The sequence below is a fragment of the Atractosteus spatula genome, chromosome 1 (assembly GCF_055471065.1).
Source record: "Atractosteus spatula isolate fAtrSpa1 chromosome 1, fAtrSpa1.hap1, whole genome shotgun sequence".
NCBI lineage: Eukaryota > Metazoa > Chordata > Actinopteri > Semionotiformes > Lepisosteidae > Atractosteus > Atractosteus spatula.
In genome coordinates this window covers 65,316,196-65,336,672 of record NC_142706.1, presented here as the reverse complement: position 1 = coordinate 65,336,672, position 20,477 = coordinate 65,316,196, and the positions used below count along the sequence as shown (strand labels likewise).

At 43.4% G+C, this 20,477-nt stretch overlaps 1 protein-coding gene across 5 annotated transcripts in view; it reads left to right on the top strand.

Annotated features, from left to right (window-relative positions):
- Positions 1 to 20,477, top strand: part of lima1a (LIM domain and actin binding 1a) — a 36,102-nt gene that overhangs the window by 11,024 nt on the left and 4,601 nt on the right. For 3 of the 5 annotated variants that reach the window (XM_088917552.1, XM_088917542.1, XM_088917560.1), the window contains exons 3-10: positions 3,366 to 3,411; positions 9,394 to 9,858; positions 15,752 to 15,824; positions 16,670 to 16,705; positions 17,366 to 17,499; positions 18,390 to 18,479; positions 19,069 to 19,126; positions 20,275 to 20,366. In XM_088917552.1, the coding sequence (XP_088773678.1) occupies positions 3,366 to 3,411; positions 9,394 to 9,858; positions 15,752 to 15,824; positions 16,670 to 16,705; positions 17,366 to 17,499; positions 18,390 to 18,479; positions 19,069 to 19,126; positions 20,275 to 20,366 (994 nt within the window). The remainder of the gene's footprint in view (positions 1 to 3,365; positions 3,412 to 9,393; positions 9,859 to 15,751; positions 15,825 to 16,669; positions 16,706 to 17,365; positions 17,500 to 18,389; positions 18,480 to 19,068; positions 19,127 to 20,274; positions 20,367 to 20,477) is intronic. The other 2 variants (XM_088917578.1, XM_088917568.1) reach the window with 1 other exon arrangement.

Below are 20,477 nucleotides of genomic sequence, written 5' to 3'. Positions count from 1 at the left end.
CAGTAGCTGTACTTTTTGCCCATTTATAATTAGAATATTTTTTTTCTGATAGCACTTGTGCTTGGTTAAAGGGGAACTGCAGTGTTTTTTTTTCATATTTGGGGGTTAGGAAGAATCAGCACTGATGCGTATGTTTCAAAGTGCTATAAAAGTAAAATGTGCACAGTAATTTGTAAAACGTCCAATTTACATCACAAGATAGACAAAATTTCCAGGTATGCGCAGTGCCATTTTCTGCAACGAGGCAACAAAACTTCCGGTGACGTGTTAACATCGTTCCCTATGATGTTGTAAGCAGGCAGGCTTGTGAATACATCTCTTTTTATCCAACAGAAATATTGCTTTAGGTTTTGAGACAGTTTTGCCAGTAAATGCTACTGGTTAACTCTGCATGCAGATCACGTTGGAATATTTCTGTGGTGAATTGTCTGCTGCACAATCTTTATTTATTTGCTCCAACATCACATGACATTAGTCATTACAGTGACTAGTGAGCAGGAAGGGCCACATCACATGGCAATTCTTGGGAACTCGAATCTGAGTTGGCTCAACATGGCATCTTACAGTACTTCCACAAAGTTCACAGTTTTGTGCTTAATTCGAAATTTGTAATTTTTTTCTATAATGTCAATGAGTTTATTTTGTTACCGAAATCTAATAACCAGTCTGACAAATATCGACTGCAGTTCCCCTTTAAAGGTACTGTTTGGATCAGAAACAATTGAAAAGACACTGACAAAAACAGGCCATTCAGCCAATTGTCCTTATCTATTCAATTTCATTTCTCTGAAGAAATGTGCAGTAGCATCACCCTTGCAGTTAGACCTCCCCACATTATCCACAGATTGAATAAAATAAAAAGATCACAAATATGCCTCTTGTCATCTATTTCAGTGGTTTTTCAACGCTGGTCCCATGTTTTCTGGTTTTTGGTCCAGCTGCAGTCTCAATCACAGGCTAATTGATTTCAATTCTCTATTATAGACGTGTTTTTAATGATGCTTTCAGCTCCTGAAAAACTGAATGAGATTTGTTGCTGGAATTAATTAACTCTGTGCTAACTAGTGAGTGTCAGGATCTCGTTCAGATGTTCAAGCTGAAAAATAATTGACTGGAAAAAAAACATGCTGTTTCATTCTCACCTGTAGCTGTTCACCATCAACTAATCACTTGTTAAGAGCTGTTAATTCAGAGATTTGGAAGCAAGTTCTTAATTAGCGCAGTTGAGATGAGACTGAATGAAGATCTGTTTGCTGAAGTTAATGGAAACAAAGACTGAGTGCAAAAAACAATCCAAACAGACATGCCGATTAATTACATGCGTCAGTTGACACCGGAGATAAAGGGCCCGGCTGGAATGAAAACAAGCACACACAGCAGTCCCCAGGACGATACCGAGAGCTGCTCCTCTCTCTGGCTTTCTGTCTCTCCAGCAGCACATGCTGTCTTTACTTTCTCTCACTATCTCCTGCATCCCCTTCCTTGCCTTTGTCCTCTTTCACTTTGCGCCAGAGTGCCTGTGATCTCATCCCAAACTCGTTCTTCCAGTTTTTCAAAACTCTTCTCTTCCTTTGGTGTGGGTGCGTGAAGAGAGGTTATGAGGAGGGTGCTGGGTTGACATTTTTCACTCGGCATGTTGGGAGACAGTGGCATTGTTGTCCGGAAGGTTTTTCCAGCAGCTCCTCATTTCTAATTAGTAACTTGGCTGCGTGGCAGCATGTTGGATTCTTATGGTGATTGTTGACTGTATCTAGAAGACCACCAGGGAGCTGAGCCTGTATCCAGGAAGCCACTGGGCCATCTTTCTTGATTAGCACAAATGACATCAAAATCGCATTAATATCAAAAACATTATCATCCACCCATTTTCTAACCGCTTTATCCAATACAGGGTTTTGGGGAGATCTCTGTCTCATCAAGCAGTGGGCGCAAGGCAGGATACATCCTGGCAAAAGCTAGGGTGTGCTAGGGCACACAGTTTTCCCAGAATCTAGTCTTTGCACTGTGGGAGGAAACCCACACAAATATGGGAAGAACATACAAACTCCACTCGGATAGTACCACAGGAATTGAACCCAGGGCCCCAGCGCTATGAGCCAGCTTTGCCTGTGCCTTGTCTAGCTTGCTGTGGGCTGACCTCTTGCTTCATCTCCCAGTCGAGATCCCGGATCCTCTCTGGCTTGTTTCCTCCTCGTTTTCATTCCCGACTGCAAACCTCACAGGTCTGACCCTGCAGACTGGAAACTCCCTGGGATTCTGTCATGTGATCTCGCTCTCCAGCTGCCCGTTTTTTTCCTCCATGATCTCGGCCTGACTGTGGCCCCACCTGGGCGTGGGTTCGAGTGCCCACCTTGCATTCATCACAATCTCCCTGAGAGCTGAGTCATTACACAAACACCTTGTGCTTTAGATCTCTGCGCACAGGACTCCGGAAGATGAGACGTCAGCTTTAGAAAATCATAAGAGAGCTCAGGTCTCCCATGTGGGCTTGTTCCCTGCTGTTGCATGGCAGGTCGAATCCCAGGACCTACTGCAGATTGAATTAACCTTTATTGTCCCTAAGGAAAAGTGTCTTGCACATCGAGAGCTCATAACACATAACTTATATGACAATAGTACAACGTGACAGCAGTACAATATCATAGTACAAAACAACATTTAACAACATGGCTCGGTCAGATCTCAATCCAGCGTCATTAGAGTAAAAACACACAGCTGGTAAGGTGTCATGCTACAGGTGCTCAGTACTTGAAGCGCTCTGGAAGCTCCGGTGGGTATGTTGTCCAGAAAGAGGGCTCGAGGGTTCGCACACCAGCGGCTGACTCAGCCTGGGTCTCATTTCCCCTCAAAGGAACACTTCTACTGGCAATCTCTGTGACATTTCCATCTGCAAATCATTTTTATTTTTAGTAAAAAGTGCAAGGCGGGTAACATGACTTCCCATGTCTTTGTGGGTGTATTTTCTCATTTCTTTAATTTGCAGGATTTGAGCAAACGGTGTTTCATTGTTTCATCAATATTTCCATTCGCCTGACAACACTTAACTGCAATCTGAGTGTTCCACCAGTAGATGGCGTCATAGTTGATTGTAGGATTTATTTGTTGTTGACTACTCTCTTTACTAGAACAACTATTCATTAGATGCAGGGTGCAGCTTTTATTTAATATTACTGTATATTTCACAGTCTCCCTGCATGTGATTTTTTCATTACCCTTAAAACATATTGTGCCATAGGATAGGGAGAAATGGTGTCTATACTGCCAGTAGTACTACCAGCTCGCTAACATAATTACAGATAAGGATGAAGAGTGGTCTCGCCCTTATCAGGGCCCCAGCCTCACTCTGTTCCCCCTGTCTTCCACAGGTACCAGAAGGCTGCTGAAGAAGCGAGCACAGAGAAAAAGAAACATGTGAGTATCTATTCCCTCCTGCCGGTTCAAGAGTGGCATTGCTGCCAACAACACATATTTTGTCTTTTGGGAAATGAGGTGGAAGTCCTAAATGTGGAAAAGGACAAGGACACCAGTTTCTCATTTAACATTTTTCCTCCTTTTTGGTTTTGTTTCACCATCAGTCCCCTAGGTGGCAATGTTGCTTGTGAAAAAGGGTGGGTCTCCCTTTCTTCTCCATTAACCCTGTTCTGTGTGACTAGCTCCATGGCTCATTGGTTTTGTTAACCCACTCTAAGACTTCAACTACTGAGAAATCTTCCTGGACAGAATTATGACCATACTCCTGATAACAGTGAATGGATCAGTATATCAACATTTCTAAAATAATACCCAGCTGATGGCATTTAATTTTGTCTAGTGCACACAGGCTGCAAAAACAAAAAAAACGAAACAAAATGACAACCACAAAACCTGAAGAGACTGTTTGTGAAATAGATACATTGTTTTCATGTGCTTCACACTAGAGCAGGGGTGGGGAACCTTTTCTGCCAAGGGCTATTTGGATATTTATAACATCATTCGCGGGCCATACAAAATTATCAATTTAAAAATTAGCCTGCTATATTTGGTCAAACATTTAATTAACTCACCCCTAATGTGATGGCTGGAACTGCTTCTCTTTGGTGAGGCGTGTGATGTTAGCTGGTATTGATGATGTTGCTACTTGCAACTGCTTTTCCATGTTTGCGTCGATCAAACAGCCACTTGCTATCATTGAGTTCCCTGACAGGTTTTCCCTTCATCTCCATGAACTGCTTGACTTCATCCCGCAGTTCGTAAAACAGTGTGTTAACACTTTCGCAACGTGTACACTCCCAGCCTGCCTGGCACTGACTGTCCTCTTGAGTCACCGCAATACAGGCAGACGGGCCGCGGGCAGCCGGCGAGAAGCATGCGTGTCTTTCCCGTCATGTACTCGTATGTGTCCTGTCTATCCCGTAATGGACGTTCCTTGCTTGTCCCTCACAATTTACGTTATTATTATGATTCACTTAATATAAATTTATGTTGGTATGAAAAAAGCTCCTAGATTTATTGAATTTCGAGTCCCGCCTGCGTAGGGCTGGGCGATATGGCCAAAAACATTATCACGATAAAAAAAATTTCATATCAGTCGATATCGATAATTATCACGATAAATGTCAAATCATTATTTATTTCAAGTTTAAAGGCAGATTTTTTCTCCTGAGTGAAAGTTGAAGAAACCAGACAGTTAATTGGTAAATTAAACAACTCTTTATTTTAAGAACACAACAAACACTTGCCAAACAGCAGAAACATTAAACAAATCTGTTAGCTGCCCGGTCTGCAACACGCACTCGCGCAGTATTTTGTGCGCATGCGCGTATCATGCGCAAACCATGCACATTTACCGAACTTTTGTTAAAATTATATCGAGGAAAATTATATCGCGATAATTATCGTTATCGAATTATCGCCAAGCTCTACGCCTGCGGTTGCTTTGGCAGGGCCAGACCAAATGATTTCGCGGGCCGTATACGGACGTTCCCCACCCCTGCACTAGAGCAATGAAATTAGAAAGGCAAACCGAACAGTGGGATATGTAGTTAAAATGTAGGTTTCACAGCAATATCATGTGTCGCTAGTAAGACCTGAAAAGATTTTGCTGTTTTGGAATTAGTCCAGAGAACAACCTGGATTTCCTGGCTTCAAAGAAATGACCTATAGAAACATGCTAAATAAGTTTTTAGTCTTGAACAGAGAACACTATGAGGGGAATTGATTCAGTATTCAGAAACCTTAGAATCATTAAGAATGAAGAACATGAAGTATTTTTTACACAAAGGTTTGTGGGAGTATAGAACAAGCTACCTAGTTATGTTGTTAAATCCATTACCCTATGTGAACCGCTGGATGAGATCTTTGGATTAATTAGTTAATAAAACCCAAATGAACTAGAAATATTGAATCACCCCTTCTTCTTTATGAACATTTTTATGTTCTTTTGTCACATCTTAACGTGCAAAACCCCGTACACACACAAAACGTATTACCACACAACATCAGACCTATCATTCCCTCTTCATTGTTATTCATATTATTGCCATCTTTCAGTCTCTTTATTCCTCCTGTTTCACGTGGCATTTTTCTTTCTGTCTCCCTTTCTCCCTATCTCTTTGTATCTCTGTCTTTTAGTACACTCCCAAATCCCTTGCCTGTGCTTGGCAAGTTAGTTAAAGCCATTGGGCAGCCAGTCAGCTACTAATCCTTATTTAGACTCTTTAATCTCAGGTAATTCTCCTTTTGTTTTGTATAACTGCTCCAATTACAGTCCATCTGTTTGGTCACATTTGAGTAGATGACAGACAGTGACCTGGCAGTCATGCAGCACTAGAATGTGCAGTTATCACACTGAATAAGACAAGGAGTAGAAGTAGTATTTGCCAAGGGCCACCACAGTGAATTTGAAGGGAGGGGTGTTCTGGTGTTTCCTGTGAGGTAGGTCCAAGTGTTGGCTGTGCTTATTAAACAATAAGGTTAATAGTTCTCATACAACAAAGCTGTTCTTGGGTGCAGTTCAAATGGGGGTGGGACGATGATGAGTTATTCATTTTGTTTCTTATTTTCTGTGTTTCCGTTGCAGATTAAATCGGTTTTATGAGAAAGTCATATTTTGGTTTAGTCTGAGTTTCTGATAAACGTTTGAATGTTTAGCTCCCCATTAAGAAAGCATGAGATAAAAATTCAATTACACTACATTGTGTCTTTGTTCTTCTTGTTAGAACTTGTCTTTGCTGAAACCACATTCTGGGAAGGTGAAAAACTTGTTCTTGGAAAACCCGGAGGAGGTTGAGCAGTGTGTTCCAATCATTCAGCTTGGTCTGAAATTATGTTTTTGCCACCGGTAATGTCTTTGGTGTGGGTATAGATAGATTCTTCTGGAAGTATGGCCAGGCCACCCTGCTTTCACCCAGTCTCAGTCTAGAGGGGTCTACTAACAGACTGTGATCCAATCCTACATTGTAACACGCTGCTTGTAAACAGACTGCTGGCTGAACAGAACAGAAAACCTGATTCTCATTAATTTAATTAGGGTTTTAATATTAATTTGCTGGGAAATTGCTATAGAGGTATTGTACAATTTAAAATCCAGGTCAAATGCAGCACATCAATACACCACACCAGTACTTGTCAACAAAAAGAAGTCTGCAGATGCTTCTTAAACCTGCCAAGTTTTTCCAAACCTCAAATGTTTTTATTAGCAGCCCAAAACAGCAGAAGAAAATACATCTTGTGTACACTAAGTGCTGACAAATTCGGAAAAGGTTGGGAGAAGGCATTCCTCTCTCATGTGACCTCATAAATCGAAGAAACATGCGCAGCACAGTGGCCGCAGGAGAGAGGGTCTGCACTCTGAATGAGACAGAAAGTACCTAGGAAAGCAGTTCATGGGAGGAGTTTGCAGGAGGGGAAGTGAACTCGTCTCTGTGAGGATTCAAAGGAGGAGAATTAAGATTTATTTAAACATGTATATGTGCAAAGCTTGTTTTCAATTACTGGCACAAAAATGTTTCTCTGCAGTATTTTGCTCATGCAGTTTGTTACAATTAGCCTTGTAACTGGCTGACTATTCTGTAGTGACTTTAACTGAGCATCATTTCAATAATGTTTTTGGATTTCTCAGTGTAGCTAGTCGAGGCCAATTGATTAAAATCATTACAAATTAGTGTATCCTGAGTTTATTTCAGTTATCTTTACTAGTTGTATTTATGATTAGTCCACATATGAATGATCTTGTTCCATTTCAGTTTCTCTTCTCATATGGTACGTTTGGTACTGTAGAAGACCTATTTTCTTTACAAGTAGCCTTGTATATAAAGAAGTTAGAGCTGCCCTCGACATATTAAGGGTGTGATTTTCTAGTTTCAATGCTCTGGAGAACATCAGCTGCACAGCCTGTCAGCCACGGTTTCAGACCTAGAAATGTTCAAAAGTGGCCAGTTAAGGCACTATCTAAATATCCTCCCGTTTTCCCTTTACAAACTCACTCATCCTCTTCAGAAAGTATTTTTCCACTCTGTGTTTCTTCACAAGTTCGAAACCCCAACCAGAAATGAGAGTGAAAAGTGTTGGGCAAAGCAGGTCAGGAACTCTTGGGCTCCGCAGAAACGTTCGGCGACTCCGATGCTTCAGGAGGGGAGGAGGGGACAGTTCGGCAAGACGTGCAGAGGCAGCCGAGAGAAGTTCACTGAGTTCTTGGTCGAGCTGCTCTGGTGAAGCAGCTGGCCAGATTGCAGATACCACTAGCCCTGGTCTAGATTGGAGAGTGTGTGTGCGAGCGAGCGCAGGTTTTTCTTTTCCCTGGTTCCATTTCTGTTCCTTTTATTTCCCGAAAGACTGAAGCAGCCAGTCAACAAAGAGTTAAACATCCCCAGAATTTATCATTTCCTGCTTTCTAGTTTCCTGGATTTTTCTTTCCCTCTCCCCCCCTTTCTGTCCCGGCCTGAGGGGGCTGGGCTCGTTTGTACATGTAGCACTGCTAACTGGAAACATCTGGGAGTGCTCTATCATTCCGAGGAGCAGAGAAAGAGAGGCCAGCAAGCTGCCGGGACCCAACTAAGGTTGTTTTACTTGGTGCTTTTTTCCACCTTTTTCACTGTCATTTAACAGCCTCTTGTATCTGGAAAGAAAATGTTTCTTTTTTCCTATCTGAGCTGTTCTGTTTTTATGTATGTCTCCTTCTGTGCCTTTAACTGTTAAAACATGGGGTTTCTGGTCATGGGTAAAACTGGGGAGAGGAGTAGGAAATCGAGGTGTACAGTATATTTAGGCAGTGCTTTGACTGTCCCCGGTAACTGTGATCTGATCAGTCCAGTTGCCAAAGGTTATTTTTAGCAGTGGTGTAAAAAGTACTTTCAGGGTTTGTGAAGTGGATTAAATTATTGTTGTTCAAATATGCGTTTACATATAATCATGATGTTGCTGCAGTTTCCTTTTTTATTATAAATGCTCTCTTGAACATTGCAGAGCAGATGCTTTCAGCTTCCTCAGCAGTAGGGAGGGCTGTGTCCAGAATGAGTGGAATCTGCTCCACAGCTCTGCTGCAGCAACATTCTTCAGGATCCGCTCTGCATGAACACATATCGTTCTGCCCTGTCTTTGTCTTTTTTAAAACTGCTGATCTAGTATTTCAGACATGCAGCGTACTTTCATTTTACTTTATATTTTGGACACCTCTGTCTCCAAGCCTGTGAAAGTTGGTCTGATTTTGTGTATCTTCTTGTTGCGTTTCTCTGATAGTGACCCAACTACATTAATGTCTTTTACGGAGATGAAAACGATTCTCAAGATCAGCCAATTAATTATGACAAGGTATCAACCTTGTTTAATGTGAAATAAAGGCTGCTATAACTTGACTAGCTAATGGACTACAATGGGCAGTAGGACTGCACTTACAGCCAGCCAGCAAAATCTTTCTCTTGGCCAGCACATTTCTGTGCTTTCCACGCAACTCTAATAATGGGAACTCGTGGAAGCAATTTATTAATAAAAATGTGTCTGATTTCAGTAGTGTGCAGGGTTCAGTTAAAATGAGCATGCAGTTTGTTACAAAACTGCATCACTGTGTACCTCACTAATTTGAAGATGGCAAATGAAACCACAGAATTAACTAAATGCTCCTGTGTGTCCCCATTAATGACTGCTGTGATCGTTTTATAGGGCGGATCTTGTAATTTAAATTCACCATGGTGTCGTTGGGTAGTCGGGAAGATTTTACCAAGCTTTGGAAAGACGGTCGATGCGCCAGCACAGAGCTGTGCTATGTAGAAGCGTAACCGAATCTGAACTGAAATACACCAAACCGATAGCATCAGGCTTTGGGATGCCCTGCAGGGCAGTTTGAGATGATGCTTAGAGAGGTGACGGTGATGTTGCACCCGCGAGCTCCTGACCAGCGGCGTCCCTCTCTTCCTGCAGGGCATCGACACCCTCCCGCCCTCCTTTCGGAAAGGGAACCTGAGTGTGCTGAAGAAGAGGTGGGAGCAGCCGCCGGCCACGCACGACCCGCCACCGCCGCCCACGCCCCCGAGCACCGCGCTGCGGGCCCAACCCTGCACCAGGCCCGACCCAGCCCAGAGCCCACCGGGGGAGTCGCGCAACAGCCAGGACAGCGCCGGGAGGCCCAAGTCACCCAGTTCGGCACTCGTCCCTGGCAGCCGCTTCCGGTACCCGAGTGAGGGAGAGAGGGGCGAAGGAAGAGAGGAGCAGGAGGACGACGCGGCCATGGAGAGGAAGCTGTGGAGGCAGAACGATGGCGCCGACGGCGAGAGCAGGGTAGCAGGCACCACCTCCCCTGGGGGCAGCATCCACATCGAGAAGCCCAGCGTGCCCCTCAACAGCCTGAAGAGGCTGTTCGAGAAGGGAGAGAGCACACAGGGCAAGGTAGTTGTTCACATTCTTTGTTGTCTTCTTCTTCGGCTTTGTTTTCCTCTTTTACTAAGCTGGACACTCAACCCTTGGTCAGTAAGCACCACCCAGACAAAGTGAAAGTACAAAGGTTTCCCTACCGTAGTTTATTCGCCTGGCACTTTTATGCAAAGTGACTTACATCCGTATCTATTTATACAGCTGGGCATTTTAGTGAAACAGTTTGGGTGAAGCACCTTGCTCAAGGATACAATAGCACTGACCCCCACCTGTGATTTGAAACCACAAGAGTTACAGGCTCAGATGTTCTCTCAGCCTTCTGCATGAGCATCTGCAATACTGTGCATTATGCTCAGTGCCTCAAAGCGAGTTAGTGCTGTGTTTGTCTCTGTTCTGTCTTTTAATCCTGTACTGAACCAGTTGGAAGGTTTATTCCATTCCGAAAGGGAAAGAACAAAGACACAATGTTTCGGCTGAAGCAGGACATTTACTAGAGCTCTTTGAGAGACTTACTTTACTCATCCCACCCATTATTTGAACCTATGACCTCCCAATCAGGAGTTAAGAAACCTAATTATTACTACACTCTGCTCCCACAACCCTAAACTTAAAAACGGGATGTGTGACTATTGCGTTGTTTTAAGGAAATGTGTTCATATTTGAATGGGAGAAAACTCTCTCACAAACTCAGGCGCCCCTCACATGCTCAGACGCTCTCACGCACTGAAGAGCACATTGAGGGTCTGTGCCACAGGCATCCCTCGTTTGTCTCAGGCCTGAGATGAGTCACAGAGGCTAGGGGGGTCACAGAATAAAAGAGGACTTATTCTCTCTCCCTCCTGCTTCTGCTGTGCTGGAGGGAGTGTCACCGGACCCAGTCCAGTGTGTCTACACACTGAGCAGAAGATTGGTGGTGTTTTCACCTCTGGCGACGAGGCAGAGAGTGTTGATACAAAAGGTCTGTGTCGGAACAGCGGGGCTTATTTCTCAGAGAAAACATCCAAATTTTCATCTGCACAGCTAAAGCCTTCTCACTGCTTCTCACTGAAATGAACATTCAATATATTTATATATAGAAAGCTTTTTCCACGGTAACAAGAGACAATAGTTCTTTTTATTTATTCTTGGAAAAGACTCGGGTTTTGGTTCCTGGTAATTAGTCCTGCCAAGGAAGACGGAGAGAGAGTGTGGGCTATGAAGCTGGAATAATTTAGACCTTTGTGTTTTAAACAGTATCCTATTCCTGGAACTTCAATAGAATGATCAGTTCCCCCATGTTCCAGATCTTTAGATGAGCTCGGCATTGTTCTGAGATGATGTGTTTTCTGGTTCCATTCATGCTTGTTTTTAAAGGAATTTCTCATATAGGTATGATAAATTAACTTCACCTTAAAACATTTCTTATAATCTCTATGAGTTCAAGTTTACAGTTCTTAATCCTGAAGACTTTCATTCATAAAAGTTCAACATTTTCCTTTCCCTCAACCCCACACGTTAAAACCCACCACTCCTTCCGAAAGCCAGCAACAGCTGACCTGTTAGTGCCGGGGAGGTCAGTACTTCACAAGAACAAAGGACTGCAAATTTGAGGAGACTTTTTCCGGCCATCGTTCTCATTTTCTTATCAATAGGTATCAATCTAGTGATCTGCTGCTGCCTCCATCTCTTTGAAGCACCTCCTCTGCTTCAGCAGTTTGGAAATCACACATCCGTTAAGCTGGCACCCATAACGTATCCCAAGATGTTTGCCTGATAGCAGAACAGATTGCATGAACATGTCTTTATTTTTCGCAAGACCCCGACTCCAGTCATGTGTGCCCTCAGAGGAGTGAGTCAGTTTCGGCGGTATTGGTGTGGTTAGGGTCTCTTTGGTTGAAGCCATGGATTTCCCGTCTCCTCGTACTCCCAGCCACCCCCTCCGTGACATAGGCCGACCTGCCAGCTCACAGGAAGTGGGTCATGACTCGTCTGCCCTGAAGGAAATATGACGCCTGACTGTGCTGTGACCCCTCTCCCCTTTCTCTAAACCCGAGCGCCTGTTGTGCGCTGGTGGCTTCTTAGAGGGGTGATGTCACTGCTGGGGTATGTTCCTCATATGAAACAGTGCAGGGCTCAGACGTTCTTGGGTTTCTTTTTTTTCTTTTTTCAAATGAATGCACTACATTTCTGTTCCTTTTTCCATGAATTAGTGGTGATTGGCTGGCACACTGTGGTGAAATAAGTTGATTTACTTTCACTCTTTCTCTCGTACTTTAGCTGGTGACGAGAGTGAATTTACGCAGAGGGGCTTCTATACTCAGTAAATGTTCACGTTTCAGTGGGGAATGTCCTCGTTCTCGAAATCTTCGGATATTCCCGCTCTAGGCTGCATGTCTGGGCTTTTGTTTTGTTGTGCTGTACTGCAGTCAGTTGAGGTGTTATTTTTTTCAGTTCGATTTAAAAAAAATTCTCCTGTGTTCGTCCAAACATCTCCGCACACAACCCTAACTCGAATCCTATCTGTGATCCCAACCCTAAATGTACCCTATAACCCAAGGGTAGCTTCGGTTCTTAGCGTAACCCTGACTCTGAACGCGGCATCTGAATAGAGAGCTGCAGAATCTCTTTGGATTCTCGTTCTCTGAGTAAAACCGGGGTGTGCGTAGTGCTGAGAGGTACAGAATCAATATGAGAAAAGTTCACCACTTCTGCTTGTTGGGGCTGGGGTGGGGTATACTGCATGTGCTCATGTCTCTCTTGGTTTCAGCCTGTCTCTCTCTCCTCCCCCACACTCTGTTATCTCTTATCCCGAGGAAGGGCAGATACACTTACAGCATAGGGGTATAGTGGACCACGGAATCGTGTTAGAACATCAGAAATAAATTCTTAGTGCTCATGGTGCTGATCATCCCAGGCACCTCAGCTTCGCTTTTCTACAACAGCCTTGTATTCACACCATTCAAAAGCAGCGATAGGTTCCCGTTATTGCTTGGCTGGTATTTTCTGCTTCTCTCAGCAGTGTAACGTGTCTGCACTGGCATGTTTGGATGAGATGGAACTGATGATATGACTCGCTTCCCTGGAAGCTACAGAATCAGTGCAATCAGAGAGAGCAAATTCAATTCATTTCATTATTGCAATGTCAACAAAGTTGGTTGGAATTTTCTCCAGTGCGGCCAAGTTAAAAAAAAAAACAGCAAAAACAACAAAACATACATTAAACTTACACAAAAAACACGTATCACACAATATACAGAGTACATATTATGGAATCAATACAACGTCCAAAATCTGCATATTGAGGTGCCTAATAGCCTCTAGATTGGCGCTATTTCGGAACCAAACAGTACCACATTTAATATTTTGAAACTTCCTTCCCAAAAGGGAGAAGTATAAAAAAGATCTGGTGGCGTGGATGGGGTCTGTGGAAACCTTCTTAGCTGTCCGGTTGATATGGCTGTCATAAACAGAAGCAACAGAGGCAAGATTGCATCCATGGAAGGTCTTGAATGCTGTGCATATGACTCTTTCCAGCTGTTTCCCATCTTGTTTCCTCGCTGTATTGCCATCAATTTTAATTCAGAATTAAAAGGAGTCTGCCAGATTAAATGATGATGTTGGAACAGAAGCTGGACCAATTTGCTTTTAAACCGGAAGAGGCTTTCAATAGTTGCTTGCTTTAGAAGTGGTAAGAAAATCTGATCTCTATGTCATTGAGTAGGAAACGTTAGCTGAGTCCTCACTGGGTCTCGTCACATTGAATTTCGTGGGAATTGCATTCCTCCAGATAATGTTAGCGTGTCGGATCAGTGCATTTTTTGGTATTAATCAGACCTTTAATTCTGCCAGTTTTGTTTATAGCGCCCTTGGTCTCAGTTTGTCTCTGGATTGTGGTTGTCGTGTCAGACAGTGCTGTAGTAAAACGCTTCACTGTCTCCACACCCTGCTAATCCTCTCAGGTCTGTGTGGGTGGAGGGGAGGTGTTTACAGCATTTAAAGGCTTATTCCTGCAATTGCCCCACAACAAGTCCCATCTTTACTGGCTGGCTCCAGCCTCCTCACCTCCTGGTCACATCGTCAGGCTGCCAGCAGTGCAGCCTGAATGGTCCTGACAATCAGATTTCCTGCTGGGCATCGCAGCTTAAATGGAAAACTTACTCAGACTCCTGTTGTGCAGTAGAAAGTCCCCTTCAGACATTTTCTCCTGCAAGCTCTTGTGCAAACTGTACTGATGTGGAGGAGATCCACACTGCATTTTAAAACCACACATTGGTCCAGGCAAAGTTACTCATATTAAATGGTGTTTGCAAAATGTCTCCCAGGAGTCCGTTCATACCAGCGGCTCTGAAACTCAGCATGTGGTTACTTGAGCAGGTCCTCTTCGAGTTGCTCGTTTCAAAATGGCAGGGGATCTTTATTCTGAATATTGGATAACAGAACCTGGTTTAACGCAAATGGATTCTTACTGGAAAGCAATGGCTTTTTTTATATGTTGCTCATCATTATTCCCAGTAACTTTGCTCTAAACCTCATCTTTTGTGTGTCGGAACACCAAACTTTGTTACCGAAGAGCATGTGGTGGGATTAAAACTGTTTTAAAGTTTATTCTGACATCTTGAGACGGAAGCAGTTTGTGACACTAGACGCTATATGAATATTAATGAAAAATAATTCTTGTCAGGCATTAAAAAACAGAAACATTTTCGAACAACATTGCAGCTTGCGTGCAGTGCCTCCTGCAGTGTAACAGTGTCTGCCATCAGGGAAGACCGTAAAACCAGGCTACTGGTCCCAGACCCAGGCTGTGTCTGGCTGCTCCCTGATCTCATTACTGGATTAGGAGTCATGGTGGTTAGAGGGGTGGGGCTGTGGGCCAGCTGGCAGGCTGGCTGATATCCTGTACCTCGCTATAAACCATGCCATTAAGTGCAGGTGAGTCTCGGGACTGTTGGAGTGATGTTCACTGTCTGATCCACTCCCTCTTCTGGGCATTTAACCATATATAGAAGCGTTGCCTTGTACATCAAACTGCCTTTCTACTTTTCTCAGAATACATTTTAGGAGATGCATGTCTGAGTATTATTTAAGGTTCTTGAATTCAAGAATAAGAGTTCAAATGTCACCTTTTTTTTTTAGCAGAGCCTTTTATCCTAAATAACTGAAAATGTGGCCTCACAGTTTCATTGTACACAGCATCACACAGTGAAATGTAGAGTAATCACATACTGTAAAACCAAACAATCCTAATTCTTTCCATCACTAATTTTTCACGATCAGTGCATTTTATGGAATGGAACAGGTAAAGGTTCATTCCATGCTGAAAGGTGAAGAAAAGTCTCTTTCCATTCTGTTCTTTTGCAGCCGACACATACTGACTCAGCTGCCTACTCAAGCATTTCATGGAATGTTATTTTTTTGTTTATATGGAAAATACCTCATCACCTGCCTACTTCTTTTTTCAATACAGTGTCAATCAGGAAACGATGCATGTTAGAAAATGGGTCGTATAAAAGATCGACAGCAAAACAATATAAAAAATAATTCATAGTGACCATTGGACAGCAGACTAGGGTGGGAAGATGATTGATTCAACCCCAATGCCCAGCTCACACCTTCAGGGCCTTTGTCAAGTGTGAAATCCCCCCACAGGCAATGTACTGATAGCCCACTCCAGCAGCTAGGGGGAGGAACAAGGGGCTTTTTGGTTTTTATAAATGCTCCCCAGGATGTGAGTAGAGCTGCACAGATTGCCACAACCCTGTGTGAGAGAGAGAGAGTTGACTTGGTGAGTCTTGGCTGCTGAAGCCAGACAGCTCTTCATTTTTGGTTTTCGTTGACGGAATAATTAGGTGCTCAACAGCTGGGATTGCTGAAGAACTCCAGGGTTTTCACGTTTTGATATGAACTTTATTTCTTTTTTTCCACCCAGGAATCGCGAGAGCCTGGGAAGACTGGAGCAAACAGCAGCTCCGAGGACATGGATCTGCGCCTGAGAGACAGAGGTACAGTTCAGACTAACACAGTACAGACAAAACCGAGCGGCACAACGCAGTCCATATTGGTGCAGTGATTTTCAGTGCAGATTACAGCAGTAATATGCAGTTCCGAGGGTACAATATAAAGTTGAGGAATGCAGTAAAATACAGTACGCTGCACATTCATCCATAAAAAGGTAGTGTGTATGTAGTAAAGACCTTTACAGTACGACAGAGTGCAGTCGAAACCCATACTGTGTTGCAGTGCAGTAAAGAGCAGTGGTCATGGCCGTATGTGTGAGTGAGCTCGGGGAAGTCTCTCACCATCAGCTCCAGCACCGGGGGACCCCAAGGCTGTGTGCTGCCCCCATTGCTCTTCACACTGCACAATAATTCCTAATGCAAGAAATTGTTAAGGGTTAATAAAGTGATGTTAATGATCGTGTAGGCCACTATGACAACTGTTTGATTGGCATGCTTGTGGATGATGATGTTTTTCTTTATTGGCCTTTTGAATGATGACAAAAACAATTACAGACAGGAGATACGTCGTATTCTGTAATAGGTGTCAGGATAGTTCGCTGTTTTAAACACAAAGGAAATGAAATTGATTTCAGAAAGAAATGTTCTGTTCCTGTGATCTCTGTAACTCTTAAAGGAGCTGAGATCAAAACTATATGTAACTGAATGTAAACACCTTGGCACTATTATAGATTGTGAGGTATTTGAACGCAACACAAAGGTTGTATTTTTTTAAGGCACTTTAGGAGGTTTAGTGTACAAAGCACAGTGTTGAAACTTTTTATAAGAGTTTTAACCAGAGCATGGTAACCTTTTGTATTCAGAGCTGAGGATGTGCCTTATCTTTGCAGAGCAAAAACAAGTTGAACACAGTGAGCAGGATGGAGGCAAGATTACCGACACATTCCTGGACTCGATAACATGTCTAATGGAGCAACATATTATTAATCTTTCACATCAAATCTTTGATGACCCTTCTCTTACACTCCTTTTATAATATACTAGCCTAGCCTCTGAGCGGAGGTACCAGATCGCTTGTATAAAGACTAAAAAAGAGATTCCTTCCTTTTTACTTTAAAGACTATAAGTGTTGAATAATGGAAAAAATGTTTGCAAGTAGGGATCTCATTATTATTATAGTTTTCAGACTCTTAACAAGCTATTTGTCTGTTTTCTAATCATATGGTACTGGAAGAGTTCTGATTGAATGTTGTTTTGTATTATGGTATTGTATCATTGTCATATGTTATGTTTATGAATTCTTGATGTGCAAGAGGAATTACTGTAGGAGCAATATTCCCTCAATTCATTCCGGAGCTTTGTGTGCATTGCCACTCAGCTCAATAGTGGCATTTGAATCCGAAGGAAGTAAAGTCAGTTAGAATGTAAAGGTGTCATGATTGGGGCTTCCCTGCACCATAGTAACAGACAGTAGCCCAGGGTTTTACCTTCATCCGTGATTGTGTGTGTGGTTCTGACTGTGTTCATGAGGCTCTGTCATTGCCAGTGCGTGACTCCTGCTGCCCTTTCCATCTTCCCTGTCCCAGGTCACCTGGAGGGTCTCTCGGGATCGGGCGGATCCTCCCCAGACAAGCTGCTGGAGATGACTTCGCTGAAGGACAGAATGGCCAAGTACCAGGCTGCAGTCTCCAAGCAGGAGTCTCTCCCTGCGGGGCATGGGGTAGGAGCCACAGCTCTGCTTCCTCTGTTGCTCAGAGTGGGCTGTCTATCTCCAGCGTTGCTCTGTGTCTCCCGCACAGTTACAGCCCCTCTTTCTCTCGGGGTCTTCAGTGCAAGACACTACTCTCTCCGTTTTTCTCTCCCTTTCTTTGCACTGAGAATTCACTTCCAGAGCACTGCCCTTCACCCCAGCCCTGAACCACAGCTTCACAAGGGCTACTGTAGCAAAGGTATTACATCTTGCAACAAGTAAGCAAAGGAGATCCAAATATCTGACACGGATTTATGAAATACTGAATGTTGTTTACCTCCCTCTGCATAGCTTTTCATTCACTGATTAATTTAACTTAGTTCCCCCCACTCTGTGAACTGCTGAAAAGTGTTTTCGCAGAGCCGTTAAGTGGCAGCCATTAGTATTTCACCTTTATGCACATTATGTAAATGCTGCAGCCCTTCCGATGAATCAAAGTGAGATGTGATTTGTCTCCTAACAAAGGATCTCTCCCAGACAAATTCCAGAGGAATCTGACTCTTGTTTTCAAATGAATGTCTATTCAGTCTGATGGCTCTTTTTTCAGACTATGCAAAAGTCACTAAATGCTTCCTGATTATTTCAGGAGATACCTTGCTTACAACCTCTTGCTGTGCCGTATAGGGCAATGGTGATGACAATGGTCAGATTGTTTAGGAGATGGATGCAGATATTTTTGCAGATGTTCCAGTTAACCTTTGTCTCTGTATTCAGTATCTGTGTTTTCTGTCCCCCTCTAAGTAGTCCTCTATTGTTTTCAATGTGTGTTCTTTTTTTTCCAAAATCTTTTTAATTTGTATCAAACCTTGCTTACGGTGACATAGCCTCCTAACTCTTTATCCGTCTCTCGGCCTGTGAAGACGGAGCACGGACTGAGTGAGGCAGAGCTGCGCAGCCACAGCGTGGATCAGAAGGAGAATGTACCTCCCAGCCCCCTGGACAAGCAAAGAGTGAGTCACGTGCTGAGGAATTATTTTCAACCACGAAATGCGTTAGCATCACGTTCTGTGTAAGAGGAAATAAAACTCCTGAGCAGCACGATGTGAATTATTGCACCCATCACAGAGCTGTGTGTGCTTGTATCATCCATCTCTCTTGCTCACACCTGAAGAAGGCTCCACGGCCGAAACTTCTTTTTTTTCCAGCATGGAATAAACCTATTACTTGTGTGCTTGTGTACAGTCATGAAGCACAAATGTGTGTTTGTCTGAAAGAGCTGTTGGGGTGGCAGTGTCTCTCAACATCAGTCCCCTGTGCTGCCAGACCCATCTCTCTTCCCTCCTGAAAACCTAAGAAAGATTGCGAAAGTGACTAACAAAGCTTAGATGCTTCAGCCTGTCAGTGTAGAAGATTCCTTCAATATCCTTCTTAGTTCAGTGCCCAATTGAAACAAATATCCCTTCTTTATACCTATCCCCCATGCTGTCTAGAAGATCTATGCGGACACATTTATAACAATACCCTGTCTTGCTGTCCTGCTCTCTCTCTCTTTAACCCTCAACGTTTCACCTGCCCTCTCCCCCCTGTCTCCTTCCACAGAGCCCCTGCGCTGAAGTCAGTCAGAACAGCAGGAAGGGTTCCTCTGCAGAGAGCACAGGTAAGCTGAAGTCTGTGCAGGACATTTTCAACTTGCCACCATGTTCTGGTATTTTACCAGTTCTGACTGGGTATTTAAGCCTATCTGCAGAAGCTGACTGAGCTGCAGTAGTTTTCAGACATTGAGCCTCTAATTTTGTATCTAATGGATGAATTTTAAACAAGTCCCATTCCACTAAATGCAATGTCTGTCTGCTAAAAATTCAATATAAGATTACTGGAACATCTAATTCCAATATGCAATATCCCCTCAGAAGTCACTTAATGTTTTTGTGTGTTTTGCATTGGTAAGCATGAAATGTTAGGAAAAGGAGACCCATAAAATCCAGGTCCACTGGAGTGAGTTCCCACACTGAAATCCTGAAATCCTGAAAAGTTCATTTTTCTAAGCCTGGAAAAGTCATGGAAAACATCAGCAGGACTCTTACTAGACTGAAAGAGAGACTTAGCTCCGAAGTCTTGACATACTGAAACGGAAACAAATGTTAATAATTAAACCAAAAGGTTAAGTATATTCAAGCAAATGACTGTGTAACAGAAAGTGGGAGACAGTCGATTGTGACAAAAGCTCATGGAAAATTCCGAAGTATTTCCTGGAGCGATATGGGGGAAAATAACTTCATAAAAGGCCTTCCAGGAACCCTTTTTTCTACATTTATCTTCCACTGCTGTTACCCATTGACATCATGCTGGACTGCAGGCTATTTCCCTGAGTACAGCCTTGCTGTGGCTTCTTTGCCACTATAAATAGGAGGGAGAGCTGTATGTGCCTTCCATGCCTCTGGGCTACAGCAGCTCTTAAATGTTGACCTGGGTAAAGGGGGAGGGGGAGTTTTAATTGAGGTATAAAGCAGCTGAACACTAATCAGCACAGCATTGTATTCTGCGCACAATGACCCTTTTTAAGAGGGAAAACTAGGATATTATGTTGGTGTGAAGACACCACCTTGTGGCCAGATAGTATTATTGCACACTCCTCCAAAAGTGGCGGACTGGGTAGAGCTCAAAGTGTTCCTATGTGAGTAGACTTTGCTGTCACAGAAATTCCTCACACTAATGAGGAAGTTGAACATTGCAATGAAATGTTTGATTATCTTCTGTCCCTTTCTTCTCTTCCTCCTGCCCTGTCTCTCTCTACCCGCTGTCTAGGTGAAGGGGAGAGCAGGAAGCTGTCCAGCTCCGGTCTCAATCAGCCTGTGTCTTCTGGACCCTCTGAGACTGCCCACCCCAAACCTGTCAGGGTGAGACTGGTTAATAAGTACATCAAAAATCAGCAGCGTGCAAGAAATCTGCTTGTTCAGAAGATAGTGCTTCTGTCCAATTTACACTGAACCTGTCCCAGGGCTGTATGT